The 18,604-nt window shown below is 33.4% G+C and overlaps 3 protein-coding genes across 3 annotated transcripts; all 3 read left to right on the forward strand.

Moving 5' to 3' along the window:
- Window positions 1-3,747: 3,747 nt before the first annotated feature.
- On the forward strand, window positions 3,748-5,674 carry LOC132699697 (odorant receptor 30a-like). Its single transcript, XM_060666545.1, is given in 7 exon segments — window positions 3,748-4,054; window positions 4,106-4,345; window positions 4,628-4,961; window positions 5,013-5,112; window positions 5,211-5,303; window positions 5,400-5,555; window positions 5,633-5,674. Coding segments are annotated over 7 exon segments (1,170 nt in total). The 5' UTR covers window positions 3,748-3,849.
- A 2,554-nt stretch (window positions 5,675-8,228) lies between these two features.
- Window positions 8,229-15,187, forward strand: LOC132699972 (odorant receptor 30a-like). Its single transcript, XM_060666986.1, has 8 exons — window positions 8,229-8,474; window positions 8,781-9,020; window positions 9,133-9,457; window positions 9,513-9,612; window positions 9,671-9,763; window positions 9,860-10,015; window positions 10,069-10,178; window positions 13,359-15,187. The coding sequence occupies exons 1-7, from the start codon at window positions 8,270-8,272 to the stop codon at window positions 10,108-10,110; spliced, it is 1,161 nt and encodes a 386-aa protein (XP_060522969.1). The 5' UTR covers window positions 8,229-8,269; the 3' UTR covers window positions 10,111-10,178; window positions 13,359-15,187.
- Window positions 15,188-15,726: 539 nt separating this feature from the next.
- LOC132699971 (leucine-rich repeat-containing protein 15-like) lies at window positions 15,727-18,109 on the forward strand. Its single transcript, XM_060666985.1, has 2 exons — window positions 15,727-15,774; window positions 16,657-18,109. Exon 2 carries the CDS (start codon window positions 16,663-16,665, stop codon window positions 18,061-18,063), a length of 1,401 nt encoding a protein of 466 aa, XP_060522968.1. The 5' UTR covers window positions 15,727-15,774; window positions 16,657-16,662; the 3' UTR covers window positions 18,064-18,109.
- Window positions 18,110-18,604: the final 495 nt, after the last annotated feature.

An 18,604-nucleotide genomic window follows, 5' to 3' on the forward strand; every position in this document is an offset into this window, starting at 1 on the left:
AATCAAATTACTATTTAAATAAACACATCCTTATAGGCCATAACAAAAATTTAAAACAATAAAGTGATATTTTGACTTGAAAACACATTGTTATTGGTAAAAATTATTCGTTCGTTCAGGAAATCTGAATGCTTCATTCAGTTCTACGTCACAATATTTTTTTTTTAATTGCATTTCGTTAGGTTTGGTTTCTAATCCTCTAATTTCCAAATAATGATTTCCGAATCTTTGGCAACAATAAGAAACCAGCTAATAAACACGCACGCACCGTATTTCAATATTGAATCAGTCCCGAGCGTGGAAAAATTGGCAAAAATCCCAACTTCCACACTAATATTAATAGCAAAACTGTCAGGAATGTACTATAACTTAAAATATAAAAAAATGGTATATTATGCAACAAATGCGGTAAACGGCATTTGACTGCCGAATTAACTTGGCACGAGCGGAGCGCAGCGGAGCGAATGCTTAATAAACGAGTGAGATAAAGAGTTTACCAAACGTGTTGCATACTATACTTTTTCTACGGCCGTCACGAAAAAATCACAATTTAACAAATTAAAAATAGTAAGAGATTATTGGATTACTAAATTTCGTACGATTGAAACAAAATATCTTCTAGTTGCCATTAAACCTATTCGTTTATCGTTACGATTAGTTATGCTATTGTTGTCTGTGTACGTTAGATGGAGAGAGAGAGAGGGGGGGGGGGAGAGAGGGAGAGAGAGAGAGGGGGAGAGGGAGGGAGGGCGAGAGGGTGAGAGGGAGAGAGAGAGAGGGGGACAGAGAGAGAGAGAGAGAGAATTGAATATGTCATATAAATACATTTAAACACAATTTTAAAATCTTATGTTGTTTATTTAAATTTTACAATTGAACAGTAAGTAGTTTATTTAAAGTAAAATACTTTAATTGGAAGAAAAATCAGTCAAGGATAGGGCTTTTAGGAGAATTAAATTTTTAAGATCGTATAAGCAAGGAAAAGCAGGTCCTAACCTTCAATTTGGGATTCTGTCGTAAGCATTGTATATGGCGGTTTAACCTTCGTTTGTAATTGTCCCCAAAAACTTTGAAATTGGTTTCCACTTTGTGGATTAAGTGTTTTTAATGTTTAGTGAATATTTTATAGTTGTAATTGTTGTCGGCCCGCTGTTTTTTCCGGATGGTCCGTGGGGGAACCGTGGGAGGCCGTTTCTTGCCATCGGTCAAAGAACCTTTTCTTTGTTGAAATTCCATTTTGTTAATTAACCTGGAGGAAGATGGATTTGTCCAGACCCTTCTCCTATGAAGGCGTTCTTTAGGATTTTTAAATTATGTTCACAATTGTCGTAAGCTGGCCGAATGACCTAGTGTAGTCGTGGCCATTAGATGTAAATCCAATCCAACCATCAATTTTGTTTTGCTTGTACTGATGAGATATGGATATTTGAAAATAGTGCAATTGGTCTTGGTAAGATATTAATATAAAAACTGTAGAAACCACTAAAGATCATGCGAACGGTGTGTAAAATTTCTGTGGGAAATTTAAATTATAATTGTCACTTTACTTACCGAATAGTCCACTAGATTTTAATTATAGCTTATATCGCGTAGTATTTAAATTGTCGGATATATTGCATCACATTTTCCTGTGTATTAGTTTTCGGGACACTTTTGCAAAACAACACGAATATATTCGCTGACATGACCGTCAGAATTGACAAACGTCAAAATTCAAACAATGTGGTAAAATCTCCGAAAACATCCGAATTCTCCTAAACCCGTGCGGTAAAATCCCGGAAATGTCCGAAATGGCTCGGATCCGTGGGAAACGAAACTGGTGGTAAGATGACGCTTCCCCCACCCTAGATCGGTGTGTAATTAGGTATTTTACAGGTGGGAGTAGAAAAATGTATTTATTCCAGCATATGATTTGCTTAAGAATAGAATTTGACAAAATTAAGAAAAAGTGTTTTTCAGTTTTACGTTATTTTTAGTTAACTTTAATTAGTTTAAAGTATGATAGAAAGCTAGAAAGCTGTGCAATTCCAAAATTCACAGTACACTTTACAACAAAGGTAGGACAAAATGACCGCTTTAATAAATTATCTGACACTTCTGAACAATTAAATGCAACAAAACTTTTATTTTTATCAAAATTAACTAAACGAAACCCGAGGAGTTAGCTGCAGCTAATATAATTCGATAGTTAATTAAAATATAAGTTTAAAAATATGGAATATGGAAATATGAAATCAAAATTCGGGATACCATGCAATTTATTGCAAAATAAAAAGTCTACACCGCAAATTTGTTCTAAGAACAGTTTATGAAGCCATACCTTAAAAAGAGAGAACATAATAAAATAATTATATAAAAAAAAAGAAACCAACAGACCACGTTTGCAATTGCTACTTGAAGCACACACACAAATTTTTAATATGAAGGGGTTCCATTTGCAGAGGTACAACTTTTGTTACTTTTAACTCTTTTGGCACAACCTGTATAGGATGAAAATAATTTTAATTTTATTGTGGTAAATATTCCACGCCGTGAATGACGCTGTATATAGATAAGTTATAAGAACAATTAGTAAATATACAGGCAGTTACCGCTAAGAAGTTCAACTGGTTTTAATGGACTGTAATTGAACCGATGACTGCAAGAAACCTAAAAAGTAGATGTAAATTTTGAATAAAATTATTGCATAAGACATAAACATAAACAGTGCGAAATGTTTTTACTCTTCATAGTTATTTCTTGTTTCTAGTGCTCGAAATACTTGGATGATCGAGCATTGAATAGTGAACACCTGGATATAAAATTGCAGTTAATTACTAATTATTGTTGATTTCTGCTTGATGTAGGACACAAATATTTCACAATGGTAGCAAAATGAAAAAAGTCGTTCTCCACATTCTCATCCAAGCTTATTTTCTTGAACATTTGCTTTTCTTTTTTCTTGTTTTGTTAAGATTAAAAGCGGAGTTAATAAATCGGAAACTGATTGCTATTTCGTTAAACTGATACAACATTTCTGTTTAATTGTGTTATTAATTGTAAATTAAAAAAAAAATCTGGACACCGTAATCCCGACTGAGTGATCTATTTTCATTTCAACAAAACCACTACAAAAATGTAAATATCACGGTGTATCATAACATGCGTTTCATCAGCAAGCTTAATAAATATTTACGAAATAATAATAGATTCGTAAAGGATTCCATTACCCTTTTTTATTACAGAGCGTTTCGCGGGCAATACTTTGGGTGGAGGAACGCTTTTTCTTCCCTGTCATTAAAGGAAGTAATATCGTTGCCGCCAGCGGCGCGCGTATGTCAATTTTTCTCTCCCGAAATGAAGTTTATTAAAGTCATCTCCTCTGAGTCTTGGAAATTTATTTGTTATTAATCAAACCAACCGAATTAAGTAAACGACCTAGGGCACTAGCACTTTTCGGGACGTTTTGGTATTTCGGGTAAAACCAGTGATAAAACTAAAATAACTTTCAACTTTCATTGTCTTTATTTGACAAAATTACAGCAAACGATTGATAAATAGTCTACATTAAATTCATGAGAAAAATGAGTTACTTCAAGCTGGATCGCAGAAATCTCACATTCTAAAATATCTTACATAACAAAAAATAAGAAACCGTGTTGTTTAGTCAATTTTTAAATGATTCTGTTTTTTTTTTTTGAGTTATGTCTATTGAAATTATTACAGTTAAACTTAGGCTCAATTAAGAGCGCACGCCAATGGTGCCTTGTCTGCAGTCACTATTTAAATGCCCACAATATACAATGACCATTAGAAGGTAACTTATGTTGTGTGTAGTTGTGTATATCCATAATGTCTTACTGAGCTATCATGGGCACAGGTACTAGATACTTTCGCTACATTAGGTTCCTGATGATGACCGTTGGAATATGGCGGATACAAGGCGAAGAGGTGTCAACAATATATAAACATTTGTACCAGACTTATTCAGTCGTATTTCAGCTGATTTGTTCGTCGGCAGTGATTTCATTTGCGGCCGAAATCCCTACATTGTTCAGAAAAGACACTGCTGCTGGTGAGGCTTTATTTTTAAAAAAATATTTTTTTTTGGGAAAAATGATTTTAGTGATGGACAATGTGGGTAGACTGATGATTTATTTTGTAATCATATTTAAAATATCTATGTGGCAGTCTAAGCAAATGTTGCATTTGCTGCAGACAGCTTTACGACAGGACAATGAGATATCCAGTAAAAACGACGAAAAAATTCAGCAAATATACGAGTGGCACATAAACTACGATAACAAAATTATATCCGTTATTATCGTTCTGGCCATTTTGATTGGAATCTGTGTAGCTATATTGGGTACGTCGACAACTACAAAAGTATAATGCAGTTTTCCAAAAGCTATATTCAGCGGGTTGTTTTTTATTTTTTTACAATAGGAGTGTGAGATATAAATTGGGTACGTTGCCGAATACAAAAATATAGGGTTGTTTTCCAAGAGCTACAAGCAACGATTTGTAGTTGTTTATTTTTTTTACAATAGGGGTAGAAACGACGAAAATAATTTTAAAAATACGGATGAAGGACGTAAAACTCTAGACCATTTGTAATTTTATACGATTCTTATGTATTTTCTTCTAGGTGATATAGAATGCTATACGTTCTTTAAGAGATCCGCTCAAAATAATCTAACAGAAAAACCCTTGCCTCTTAATCTGTGGTACCCATTCGACAGGAATAAATATTACGCGTGGGTGCTGATCGACCAAAATATTCGGTCCACTTTTTGTTGTTTGTGCATCGGTGTCGTTGGAGCCTCGGTGAATTCCGTAGTAATTTTTTTAAAGCTGCAGTTGAAATTGCTGCAACATCATTTCAGATATGCGGATAATTGTCAAGGAAAGAAAGTTCTGGAAATGAATGTTGTAGAAAGCAATTTGAAGTTGCTTTGAATCAAGCATCAACGGCTCATTGAGTAAGGACTTTAAAATATTCATCTTTGCGAATATATAAGATTTTTTTTTAGATATGTTCAGACTTTCAACAAATGTGTCAAAAATGTAATATTGTTAGAATATACAGTGTCGTCGCTTACATTTGCAATAATTATTCTGCAAATCACTGCGGTAAGCACTATCCACCTTTAATTGGGAATTTGCTAACTTGTACCTGCATATTCGATAAAGCCCTAAAAAAAACAAATCTTCGATGCTAATCCTTGCAGGGGGAGCCACTAGTCTTTAACTTCACAATGTTAGCGTACACTGCAATTCAATTACTCACATTTGCCTGGAATTGTAACGAAATCATCTTTCAGGTAGGTATGTCAAAATAAATTTGTCACTGTGTTTAATTAAAAATCGTATGTCTAAGCCCTTAAAATAATTTATGCTATGTAAAATGTAATTTTTAGAGTTTTCAACTAGCGGCGTCACTTTACGAGAGCAAATGGTATGAGCAGAGTAAATCGGCACAGCGAATAATATACATCATGATGATAAGGTGTCAGCGACCTCTCTCTTTGAGGATAGGCTTTCTGGGGGTCATGGATTTGCAGGCTGGATTGTCGGTATGTGTATTCTGTTAACAGGGGTTAATCGATTGTAGCTGTTTTTGAAAAACGATAAGTACTATTTATGGTTTCAGAGGCTTAAGCTGGGCTACACCTATACTTCAATTATGCGCTAGTGACATGGGTGGAAACACAAAAACTGCTTAAAGCAAATCTCTTGTATATAGCGAATTAATATTAATTAATAAATATCTTAATTTTCGCGGACGTTAATTCAATTTTGTTATTTCACTTGGAAAAATGTAGATATGACGCATGGAGTTTACATTCCTTTTTATGGCTAATTTTTCATTTTACTGGTTACGAATCCCCATATTAGAAGATTTGATTAATAACCATATTCCTTGGTTTAAAAGGTAAGTTTACAAAGTATGTCCTTAAAGTATTACAAACAGATGCTTCGAATGTGCTGACATAGCCACATTTTTTTCATAGGGACTTCGCACTATCAGGAGATGGATCACATGGATCTAACAACCCACGTTTTCCATTATCTGGGTACGCTTAGCTGAGTAATTATTTGAACTTACGTTGCAGCTACTCGATATCTTTATTTGCATTGTATTTTAAAGGAAAAACTTCAAAAAATATTTTATTTGAGCGCTACCTCAAAACATCTTCGAAAAATAAAATATAATTACATTATTAAAATAACAATGTTGACGGTAACGGATCAAAAAATGTTAGTTCCAGTGTCATGTTAGCGGGTAAACCACTTAAAATCGGCATCAAATTGGTTCTACAGACACTTGCGAAATTCTGTAAATGGTTAATTTGATAAGGTTTGGTATCTCTTCATCTAATTTACAAATAATGATTCTCGCAGTAAAAACAATAAACAATTAGTTCCAAGGGTAGGAAGATTGACAAAAACCCCAACTCTAACACCAATATTAATAGCAATGAATTAAAAACCGATCAGAACAAAGACATGTGTTATTCTTTCAGAATACAAAGTAAAGTAAAATATTAGTTTCGTGTTAATTAACAGTAAATGGAAATAGGAAATTTTGATTTTCTGTAAATGAAATTTGGATAGTTACGTACTTATGTGGTGTTGTTTAGTCCATATGAACATTTACCCGACAACAATGAGATCCATCAAGAATGTACAGGTTGTCCTTCACTTTCATGTTATTTTTAATTAGTTTTCATCCATTACTATTATTATTAATAATGTTATTGTTTAAAAAAATTAGTGTTAGCAGCCCATTGGTTTTTAAACAACGTATAATAATAAAATTTTAACCATTGTTAAAAATTATGAAAATGTAAAAAGACATAAAATTTCAAAATTGACAGTTCACCCAAAGAACAGGCTTGACAACAAAACCAGACCAAACTTTTATTTAGAAAGTACAACAAATTATAATTTTGTCTGTTCTGCGAAAACACGAGCAGTTAGTTACAGGACATAATAATAAAATTCAATTGGCCAACAATAAATTGGTTCAACAATAAATTAATCCAGTTATAGTCCCAAAGTTCTTTTCAGGTTAGAATAATTTTTTCGGCACTCTTGGATACCTACATTTACAGCTCACTATAAATTTCCCTTACATAACTTTCGTAGTATTATTAGTGAATTTAAAATTTTTACAAAATTGAAGTTAGTTATAAAACCTTGGGTTCCATAAGCCTTATTGAAACTCAGATTTATTTTGACGGTTAAATCCGACTGAAATACATTTAGTACTTTTGGAACGACCTGTATAATATTAAAGTAATTTTTGAAAGTAACCGCAATGAACCTCACATTTTAATCACAATCTTCCTATACTGCATGTCGTAAATAACCTTGTGTGTCATTAATTAAAACTTTTACAGACCATGTGAAAGAATCCCATACATACTACTGCACCCAAGTTGCTTACATAGTTTGTAAATCTAACAAACTAACTACACAAAGCTAAATCTCACAACCACGGCTTTAAAACGAGGGTTCGTATCAGCAAACTTAATAAATATTTGCGGAATAATAATCGATTCTTAAAGAATTCAGCTGTATTATATTACAAAGCACTTCGCGGATAATACTGGAGGTGGATGAACGCCGTTTCTTCCCTGTTATTAGAGGAAATAATAACGTATACCTTGCATAGCGCCAGTGGCGCCTATCTATTTTTTTCTAGTTTAACACGCCGGTCCTGGTGGTTCATTTGTTTCAAATTGAAACAAGCCAAAGAAATTTCTAATTATTTCTTAAATATGACCTTTTTACTGATCTCATTAAATAAAATATTAAAATATATAATTCATTCGTTATATTTAATATTCAATAACTCTTATGATTAAGCTCTGTGTATTTCTACCAAGAAAAAAAAATACCAAGCAAATTTTTTGTTGATATACCTTCTGCCTTCATGGTATATTTACCCCGATTCAAGTTAGTGTATAGTTATAAAATTATACACGGATGTATACGAAGCCATCCTCACAATGCAAATATCTGATTGGTCTTTCTTCATTATTTTATGAATAAGTCAAACTTCTCAAGAACTATGTGAAATGCTGTCATTTACTATAAAATCTTTGCGTCCTTATGAATTTCAAGATTTCTGACTCGTAAGCGATTTGAGTATTTGCGCATTGTCGAATGTGCACGCCAATGGTGTATCTTTTCGTGATACATTGTACGTGCTACACTATTTACGTGGGGTATAATAAGACCACATGTTTGTGGTATATTCACAGTGTTCCTATCGCTCACTATGAATTCAACCAGTAAATACTTTAGCCACATACGCTTCCTGATGATGTTAGTTGGAATATGGAGGATACAAGGCGAAAAAATGTCAACATTAAAAATTTATTTGTACCAGACTTATTCAGTGGTATTTCAGTTGATTTGCGCTTCGGCTGTTATTTCCTTGGTTGTTGAGATACCCGCATTGCTCGGGAGAGACACTGCTGCTGGTAAGGCACATTATTTATTAGGGACAGTACAGGCGAGAACTCAGTGTCAACAAAATTATTTGCCAATTTAAATTAGAAGAATTTGTATAGCATTCACGCTACTTAATTTACTCAACAATAAAACAAAAAAGGAAAATATAAACAATGTCTACAGCTCATTAGAAAGGTTTCGTGTAACAGTGCATCCAAGTCTCTTTATATTTGTCAAAATGGAGGGATTAAAACAACAATATGTTTGCTTCGCGGGAAATAAAGAGCATTCCATGGTAGTCTGTTGCGTATACCACATGCAGCTAATTATTTTAGTGATGGACAACGTAGGCCGGCTGATGATTTACGTTGTAATAATATTTAAAATGTCCATGTGGCAGTCCAAGAGAATGTTGCATTTGCTGCAGATAGCTCTGGACGAGGACAGAGAGATATTCAATGATACCGACGAAAAGATCCGACAGATATACGAATGGCACATAAGCTACGACAACAAACTTATTTGGATAATTGTTGCTTTGGCGATCTTGATTGCAGTATGTATAGCAATACTAGGTGTGTCGAGAAACACGTATTATTTATTGAGGAAGGTTGCTTGGTGTTAGATCATATTATTTATTACTTTCGAAGAACAATTGGTTAGTTATTTATTACTTATTTATTTAAGGGGATGTAGAATGCTACAGATTCTTCAAGGAATACGGGCAAAATAATTTAACAGATAAACCCTTGCCTCTCAATTTGTGGTACCCATTCGACAGGAACAAATATTACATACTGGTGTTGATCGATCAAAATATTCGGCCAACGTTGGCTTGTTTGAGTATCGGTGTGGCTGGGGCCTCGGTGAATTCCGTAGTAATTTTTCTGAAGCTGCAATTAAGGTTGCTGCAATATAACTTCAAACATGCGGAGGTTTGTAAAGGAAAAGAAAACAAGTGCACCGAATACAATTTGAAGGTGCTCTGCGCAAAGCACCAGCAACTAATTAAGTGAGAATCTCAGAAACTTAATAGTTTTACATATATTGTCTAAATCCTGTTTTAGATACATTCAGGGCGTTAACCAATGTGTTAAAAATGTAATATTATTAGAATATGCGGTGTCGTCTCTTACATTCGCTATAATTATTCTGCAAATCACCGCGGTAAGCACTAATAAACTTGTACTTTTAGCATTTCGGGTCCAAATATACTTACTTACAGGGCGAACCATTAGTCTTTAACTTCACAATGTTAACGTACACCGCTATTCAGTTAATCACATTTGCCTGGAATTGTAATGAAATCATCGTTCAGGTATGTAAATCAAAACAGACGAGTCGTTTTGTTTAGTTACAAATGGTATTCCTAGGTAATGAAACTTATTTATGTCATGCAAATTGGCATTTTTAGAGTTTTCAACTTGCAATGTCCCTTTACGAGAGCAAATGGTACGAGCAAACTAATTCTGTACAGCGAATAATATACATCATGATGATCAGATGTCAGCGACCTCTTTCTTTCAGGATAGGGTTTCTGGGTGTCATGAATTTGGAGGCTGGATTATCGGTAGGTGTATTCCACAGTATTACAGTCGGTAAGTCATGCATTTTTGATTTCAGAGACTTAAGTTGGGATATACATATACCTCAGTGATGACCTAATGTCGCGAAAGAGGAAAACTCCATAGTTTTACTGTAATTGTAATTTAGTGAATTGAAAACCACTTTAGGTAAGTTGTTAAAATTTTCAAATACCTTCAGGAAAAATGTCATAGGCAATCTTGCTTATACTAATAGAACTGAAGAACGGCAAATCATAAATTTAACAATTTTCAATCGCCATCTCCAAAATTTGAACTTTCAATTTGTTACGTATTTTTGTAGTTTTTGTTTTAATAAATCTTGATATCAATTAACTTGCTCTTGTGGAGGCATCATTTTTATAATTAGGTTATTCATAATTTCATACACATGAACAGCCAAAACACATTCAAAATCAAAAACCGAGAAATCGGAATTGTAATTATTTCATCGATTAACAATTAATCAACAATGTCAATCAGCCATGTTTCCGTTACGTTGTTTTGTTTTTATTATCTTATCGATGGATAATGATGCATTAGGTTTTTAAATTCACAATTTTTTGTCACAACAATTCCAGCAATGGCAGAACACAGGTATGTGCTACTTTGCAACTTGTGAACATTCGAATTTCGAATTGGAAATTATTGTATAAATTTCCCAGCTGAAATGTAGAATCCTTTTAAATCTCAATCAAATTAAATCGGCTGTTACTTGTGGAAAGCAGAAAAAAGAGCGTCGACAACGTATTAATTACAAGTGCAATTAATTATCTTTGGTGCACATGGAAAAACTAAAACAAAATGGCAGCGTGTCTATAAATGTTGTGCAAATAATTAATGAACTTTTAATTTCGTGTTGTAATGTAATACCGACGTCTTGTTATATGGTTACTGTAATTGGTAAAATTTTCTAATAATAAAATAAAATTTACAAAAAAAAGATTTTCACGAATCTTAATTATTGTATAGGGTGGGTCGTTTATCTCGGGACACTACCTAATCTCAGAAACTATAGAGGATGGAGTCAAAAGTTAAATACCAAAGTTAATTGGTGTATTACAAACCTTCAACTTATTTTAATGTTGTATATACGGGGTGTCCAATTTTTCGTTTGCGAGTATCAACTCTCTTATTTTAAATGGAACTCCTGGCATATTATTTCATTTTTGACATACAAATACAAATACAAAAATACGATATACAAAATTTCAAATATATTTTGTGTTCTATGTAAAAAATGACGTTTGCGAGATGTAAAATATCTGAAAAATTCTTCAGTCGGAAGCATTTATTATTTCACTTAAGTAAGTTTTGTTGTAGACAAAGAACTCGCGATTTCATAAGAAATTTCTATATATAATAATACAAGGTACGCCAAAAATAAGCTTTAATATGACTTAAAAAATTTACAATGCAATTGTCATATTTAGCATTAAGATTTCAGGCAATTATATATAAAGTTTATATAAATAAATGTCTATCACAGATAACGTGCTGTTGCCATAATGGTTCAGTTAGTGTAAAGCGGCTTTAACGGCGTTTGAACAAAACAAGTGCTAGAACGCTGCTTGCGTATTATGTTTACCACAGAGGAAAAGATTGATATGTTAGGAAATTATATATCGAACAATAAAAACCGGCTGGCCCTTAGAAAATTTCCATTAAGGAGGCGCCCAGAAAAAAAATATCTTCAACAGGATTTATCAACACTTTAGAATATATGGAACTTTGAAGAAACAAAAAAATAACGTCGCCGTATTTTGAATGATTAAGAGCAACTTAATATTTTAATATTCTGTTGCATTTTGCAGAGACCCCTGAAGATTCAACCCGATATGTGTCTTTAGATCTAGTTGTCTAAAAAACAACGCTTCGAACGTGCATTCAAATAAACACCTGGAAGTCTTATAAATTCTGTCCAGTGCAGAAATCAGTGCAATGGGATTACATCAGGTTAGATTTTTACAACAATGTTATGGAGAGACACTTTTCAGAAAATATAATTGCTAATATTATTTGGGCAGATGAGTCTACATTTACAACCACAACTCAACTTTTTAACCTGAAAAATACCAATTCTTGGAGCAACTGGAATAATAATTTTAAGGTTCAGAATAATAGGTCCAGTATTTTTTGATCAGAATTTAAATTCTCAACGCTACTTGAAGATTTTAAATATTATCCATCCCTTTCTTGAAAATAAAGTGCCTGAAATTGAATTAGATGGCGCTCCTTATCACAGAATTTAAGAAATTAGCACCTATTTAAATGAACACTCCAAGGAGCCCCGACTTAACTCCCCTATACTTTTTCTATGAGCTACACTTTAAGATTTAGTATTCAAACACAAACGGTCAATTGCAGTCAACTGGGAACCTAAACGTCGGATTAGAGAAGGTATCGGCTATTTAAATGGGACTGAATCTGTTAGAAATGCCATTATGCATTTAGAAACCCTTTATACTACTGGTATTGCTCAAAGTGGAGGACATATTGAACTGTTACAATAGTTGTTATCTTTTGCAAGCTATTATTTTTAATTGATCGTTGGTTAATAAAATATTCACCAACGTTATGGTGTATTCTTGGCCTTATTCTGTATAAATAATGCATACATAATCTTTGGCCCATCGGCAAGATCATGGTCAACAATGAATTGGCAAATCATAGTGGCAGCACTTTAGCACTTGCTTTGTTCAAACGCCGTTATAGCCACCTACACTAACTGAACATATATAGCAATAACATATTATTTGTGACAAATTTTTAAAAGGAAATATTTCAAAAAGTAAAAGTATTAGGCATATACAAGCTTATATAAAATTCCCTTAATTTTTAATGCTTAATATGACAAGTGAAACAATAAATGCTTCCGAATGAAGAAATTGGCAGATATTTTACGTCCTGCAAACGTCATTTTTGGCATAAAAAATTAAAAATGGCAAAAATTGTTAAGCTTAGGGATAGGACATTATATACAAAACACGTCTAGAAATTTGTATAGAATTCAAAATTGTAGTAGTATACCAGGTGTTCGATTTAAAATAAGAAAGTTGAAATTCGCCCACGAAAAATGAAATACCCTCTATATACAATATTAAAATAAATTAAATGTTTGTAATATCCCAATTAACTTTTGTATTTAACTTTTGGCTCCATCCAGTTTCTGAGATAAGTTAGACAAACGGCCCACCTTATACATAAATTAGTCTGTTCAATATTTACTTTAGCAATAGGTGCAGTTATTTTAGATTATCATTTTAGTAAAAATTAGCACTCCATTTCATTTTAATATGGTATTTTTTATTTTTATTTTTTATTTTTCAGATGCACCTTATTCTATCTGGACTGATTCTGCTATGTATTTTTGCAAGGGCATTGGCGGATACCCGTTGCAGTTACACCACTAACTCTAAAAGAAAGTAGCACATACTCGATTGCAATCAGTAATGTGTTGCTCGTCGTAGAACGCATCACCTCTGTCGACCGTTTTTGAAAAGTAATATCGGCCAACTTAAGTAAATCCGATATAAAGCCAATTTACAGTAACACCTTGTCGTAGTTTGTACTCCTAAAAACATAAGATCTGAACTGGAACTAAATAAAATTAACCAATGCAAGCACTTTCCAAGGTTGCAAGACTTTTAACTTCGGCGATAAGTAAAAAACGCTTTATACAGGGTGTATGCACAAGAAAATTACATCGATTTTGTGGAAGTTGCAGGAGCACGATAGAAAAACCACAAGAAACCGCGAAGCTCTTTCTTTTTAAAATAAAAGCCTGCTTCGCGCTAGGCGCTACGAACTTGCCCCACCCACCCACGATTTTTCGAAAGCATCCTGTTACTTACGCTGCAATGCGACGAGCTATATGATATGCTAACCTATTTTAGGAGCAAGAATATCAGCTACACGCCGAAATTTGTGAGCACGGCTGGTCCGAACATCGATGGTATTGGATGCACGGGAAATAATTACTGTAACAGCAAAAATAATATAATAATAATAAAATAGGTCTCACTTTTATAAACAGGGCACATTGTCGGAAACTCTAGGATTCAAATAAAACACAAAAAAAAATCACAAATTCCTATAATTCCTTTACCTATAGCTGAGAATTTGTTTTTCTTTGACGAATTTTAAAGTGTTCGATATATAGTTTAATAAAACTGTAATATGATGATCACTAATGGGGACAAGCATCCCTCAAAATTATCTAACTTGTTTATTTCATTAGGGGTGGACGAAGTTGTGCACACAAACAATATAATAAGAACCAGAAATAGTATATTATGCTACAAGTTTGATAAAGGACGCGAGTTTGATTTGGAACGAGAGGAGCGAGTGCTTGACGAATATTTGAAGAAGTTTATAAATGTGTTGAATAACATATTTTTCCTACGATTATTACTTTTCGGCTATATTTTTGCGGAAAAGCATAACCACATCAAAACTGACAATGGTCGAAATTTTATCGACATTTAAAATCTATGGAAAACATTCAATCGCTTCCAAACATCAACCACCGGGAGCACCTGAAGTCGTTCACGGTAGTATTTAACGAATCTAACGTCTTAAAGTCACACCGTGAGCATGCCTTTTTAGTCCAGAGTAGGGAGTAGAAAATGGTTATTAACCGTAGAAAAGATCGTATTAAAAATCGGTAGCGAATTTTTTCAGCATAAATGTACACCTTTTTCGATACATGTTGCCCAAATTTAAAAAAATATCCTTTGACGTAGAGACGATAATTATCTCTTTGACAACGGGTAGAGCGCTACTTGCTTCGTGTCTTTTCTACTTTTTTCGTTTTTAAATATTGGAAATATTTATTTTCAGATGTTAATAAACGCCATTTTGTCAAGTGAACTGACAGATGGTCGTCTTCAATAGTGTATTGTGCAACAAGTGTGGTAAACGGCATTTCAGTCACGAGTGTATATGGCACGAGCGGGGCGAGTATTTAATAAACGAGCGGCTTAAAAACTGTACCGGACGTGTTGAATACTATACTTTTCCTACGACCGTTAGTTTTTGGGTACATTTTTACAAAACAACGTGGGAAATATCTCCGAAAACATCCGATTGCTCCAAAACCTGTGCGGTAAAATCCCGGAAATGTCCGAAGCGGTAAAGTGACGATTCCCGCACTCTAGATCGGTGTGTAATTGTAATTAGATATTTTACAGACGGGAGTAGAAAAATGTTTTTGCATTTCTTTAATTTTTCAAGTTGATGATATTTTGATATCAGAAACTGTTATGTATGTAGGCAATCTGTTTTCTTCTGAATGTTATTCTTTCAGTGTGTTCATTAATTCTTATTTTTTAATTAAAATAATTTTCTACACTTAAACTGTGATTTTGCTGGTTGTTTCTGTTATTACTAAATTTAGGAAGTTGGCTTTGTTTCTGTGAAACGTTCTTTATGAAAAATTGTAATAAAATTTAAACGAAAAATTCAAGAATAACTAATCGATATAAAAAGATATTTGTAAAAACGAAATCCTAAAACTTCAAGAAACTGCTAACATTTTATCGAAATAATTTTAATAATTGCATCGATATAAGCCATAGGAACAGCACAATTACTTTCATTAGACGCTCATCGATCAATTAAATCCTTTTAGTGATTCTCTTATCGATGGATAAAGTTGCATTAAGCTTACTTATTGTTTATTCCGAAATGCATATATTTATATACCTTTTTGCCACAACAATTCCCAATCGAAAAGAGAACGCGGGTAAGTCGAACAAAAAATATTATATCAGCATTTCTTACAGACGTTACGACAATTCAAATTAATTAAAAATTAATATGTATCATAGAGCTGAAAATTTAAATCCGAACGTTGGAATCTATTGCAAATTTTCTATAATTTAATACCAGTTGTTTGTTATCAGTTACTAATGTCCCAACATAATTTCAATTTAATGCAAAATAGGTCAGGATCGCGGAAACTTTTATGATCCCATAACGACTAGAATTTTAACTCATTTAGTTATACTGCAAAGGTGCCTTTGCTATTTTGCTATTCTCGTCAAAAGACATGCAACTAATACTCATTTGATAATCTTTTGCGGATTCTGCAATTTGTAATAATTTTACAATAACGTTGATTATTATTATTACTTCTTAAACAATCGAATGCACAGAATAGTTACAGCTTAATAATAATTTTTAGAATTTTCTCATGCACATTTGAATGATCCTTTCTCTGGCGGTTTTTAAATCTGCGTTATTATTTTGCAATCGGTTTCATTTATGGAAGATAGTTCAAGCTATTATGAATATTAAGTGGTTCAATGGAAAAATTCTTTGCATATACTTACATCTAAGATTTAAGATGCTATTATAAAAGGAGCAGTTGGGAATTTTTTTTCCATTAAAATATAATGCTCTCGCAAACACCACAAATTTTTATCAGTACCATACCTGTCAGATATAGATTTAAACCATATTTAAAATATTAATGTGGAAAACTATTGTCATTATTACAGTTTTTAAATGGGAATAAATAGAACCTTTATTAAACTAAACATGCTATTTAAAGCAGCATTTTCTCCTTCCTGTCCTCACTCGTTTTAATTGTGTTTATAATTTTTTTTTTAAATTTATATTGCAGATCACGATGCTGTATCTTACATCAGCCGGGTTAATATTGCTCTGCACTTTTTCCGTAGCCATTGCGGATACCAGTTGCAATTTCACTACTAGCTCCAACAGTAGCCTCGGTACCCTCAGTTGCATTTCTGTAAATGAGAGTAACACATACTCGACTGCAGCTAATAATGCGCTGCTCAACAACTCCTCCGATGTAAACCGAACAACCAGCTTCGTCTTAGAAATCACCGACTCAAACTTTAGTAGTCTTCAGTCGTGGATAGTATCGCCTCTATCGACCATTTTAGACAGAGTAATATCGGTAAACCTAACTAATTCCAGCATAGAGACGATTGATAATAACATCTTGTCGCAGTTTGTGAGTTTACAAACGGTAGACTTGAGTTGGAACCAAATAAAATCGATCAATGCAAGTATTTTCCAGGGCTGCGGTAATTTAACGACTTTAAGTTTAGCAAACAATCCTATCATCGCTTACGAAAATAATTCTTTTGGTAACTTAACCAACTTAAAGACCTTGAACCTGACGGTGTTTGTTGGCAATATTAGTGCGGAGAGCCTAAACAGTACTTCGTTGGAAAAGTTGAACTTCGTAAGTTCCAACATAACGTGGTTTAACGACAACAACTTTATTTTTGTCCCAAATTTGACGGAATTGAGATTCGACAATAGTACAGTGAACAATAACACCAACTCTACCCTAAACGGACTGACTAAGCTGGTCTATTTAGACAAAAGACTATTCAGGTTTACCAACGATATTCCTTACGGCATATTCAAAGATTTAAAATCTGTAACTGATATGGATTTGAGTTTAATTTATATTAGGGGTATATATAATGGCACATTCGAAGGTCTTACCAACGTCCAATCGCTTAACATTTCCTTAAATTTCTTGCTTAATATTAATGATGTGAATATCTTTACCCCACTTCAAAATATTACGTCTCTAGATATGGCTGGATCGTTCATCCTGTACCCTTTGCCCGTGAACTTATTCAACCCGCTTAAAAACTTGAAACAGTTAAACATAAGCAACAACCCCACGGATGATTTGGTTACTCCAGGTGTACTCAATGGTTTGGATAATCTGGAACTGCTAGACATGTCGGATAACTTGTGGTTCGGGATAAACGCAACAGCCCTTAGCAATCTGAAGAAGCTGCGCTGGTTGTATCTAGACAACAACTTTCTGAGTTTGACTGTATTTCCTCAATTCGACTACAAGACATTGGCGGACGAGTTAGTTTCTCTGGAATATATCGGGATTAGCGATAACCGCTGGCAGTGCGACGAGCTATATGATATGCTAACCTATTTTAAGAGCAAGAATATCAGCTACACCCCGAAATTTGTGAGTACGGCTGATCCGAACGTAGATGGTATCGATTGCACGGAAAATAATTAATGTAACAAATAAAAATGGTTATCTCTTGTCGTATTTCTCTTTTAAAGAAACTTCCACAGGCTACTGCAATTATATTTACAAATCTTCTGGATATCTCCTGCGTCGGTTGTTTACGAATCGAACTTGCTGACGTTTCGCCAATCGTCCTGTTGGCTTCTTCAGAACTTAACTCAAACTGACTGACTAAGTTTCAGTTAAGTTATGGTTAGTTTTTTAAATAGTATCTCTTGTGGTTTCAATCATTGCTTTGTTGACTTCTATTATAAACAATAATAAACATTAATATATAACTAAGTTTGTCTTGTAGACAAAATTTAAAGATACGTAAATTGCTCAAATCTCGTCATCTCGGCAATATTGTATTGGGTGAACCAATTTACAAGGAGAAAATTTTACAATAACTGTTTTTTTATCTATGTTAGTTGTATTCTTGACGTATGCTGTATATTTTTGAATATACAAAAAATAAGATATGTGGTTCTGTATTTAAAGGTATGTGGTATTTAAGACTTTAAAAGTACACAAAAAAATGACTTGCGGA

This window comes from Cylas formicarius, unplaced genomic scaffold (assembly GCF_029955315.1).
Source record: "Cylas formicarius isolate icCylForm1 unplaced genomic scaffold, icCylForm1.1 PGA_scaffold_3__17_contigs__length_32017465, whole genome shotgun sequence".
NCBI classification, from domain to species: Eukaryota; Metazoa; Arthropoda; class Insecta; order Coleoptera; family Brentidae; genus Cylas; species Cylas formicarius.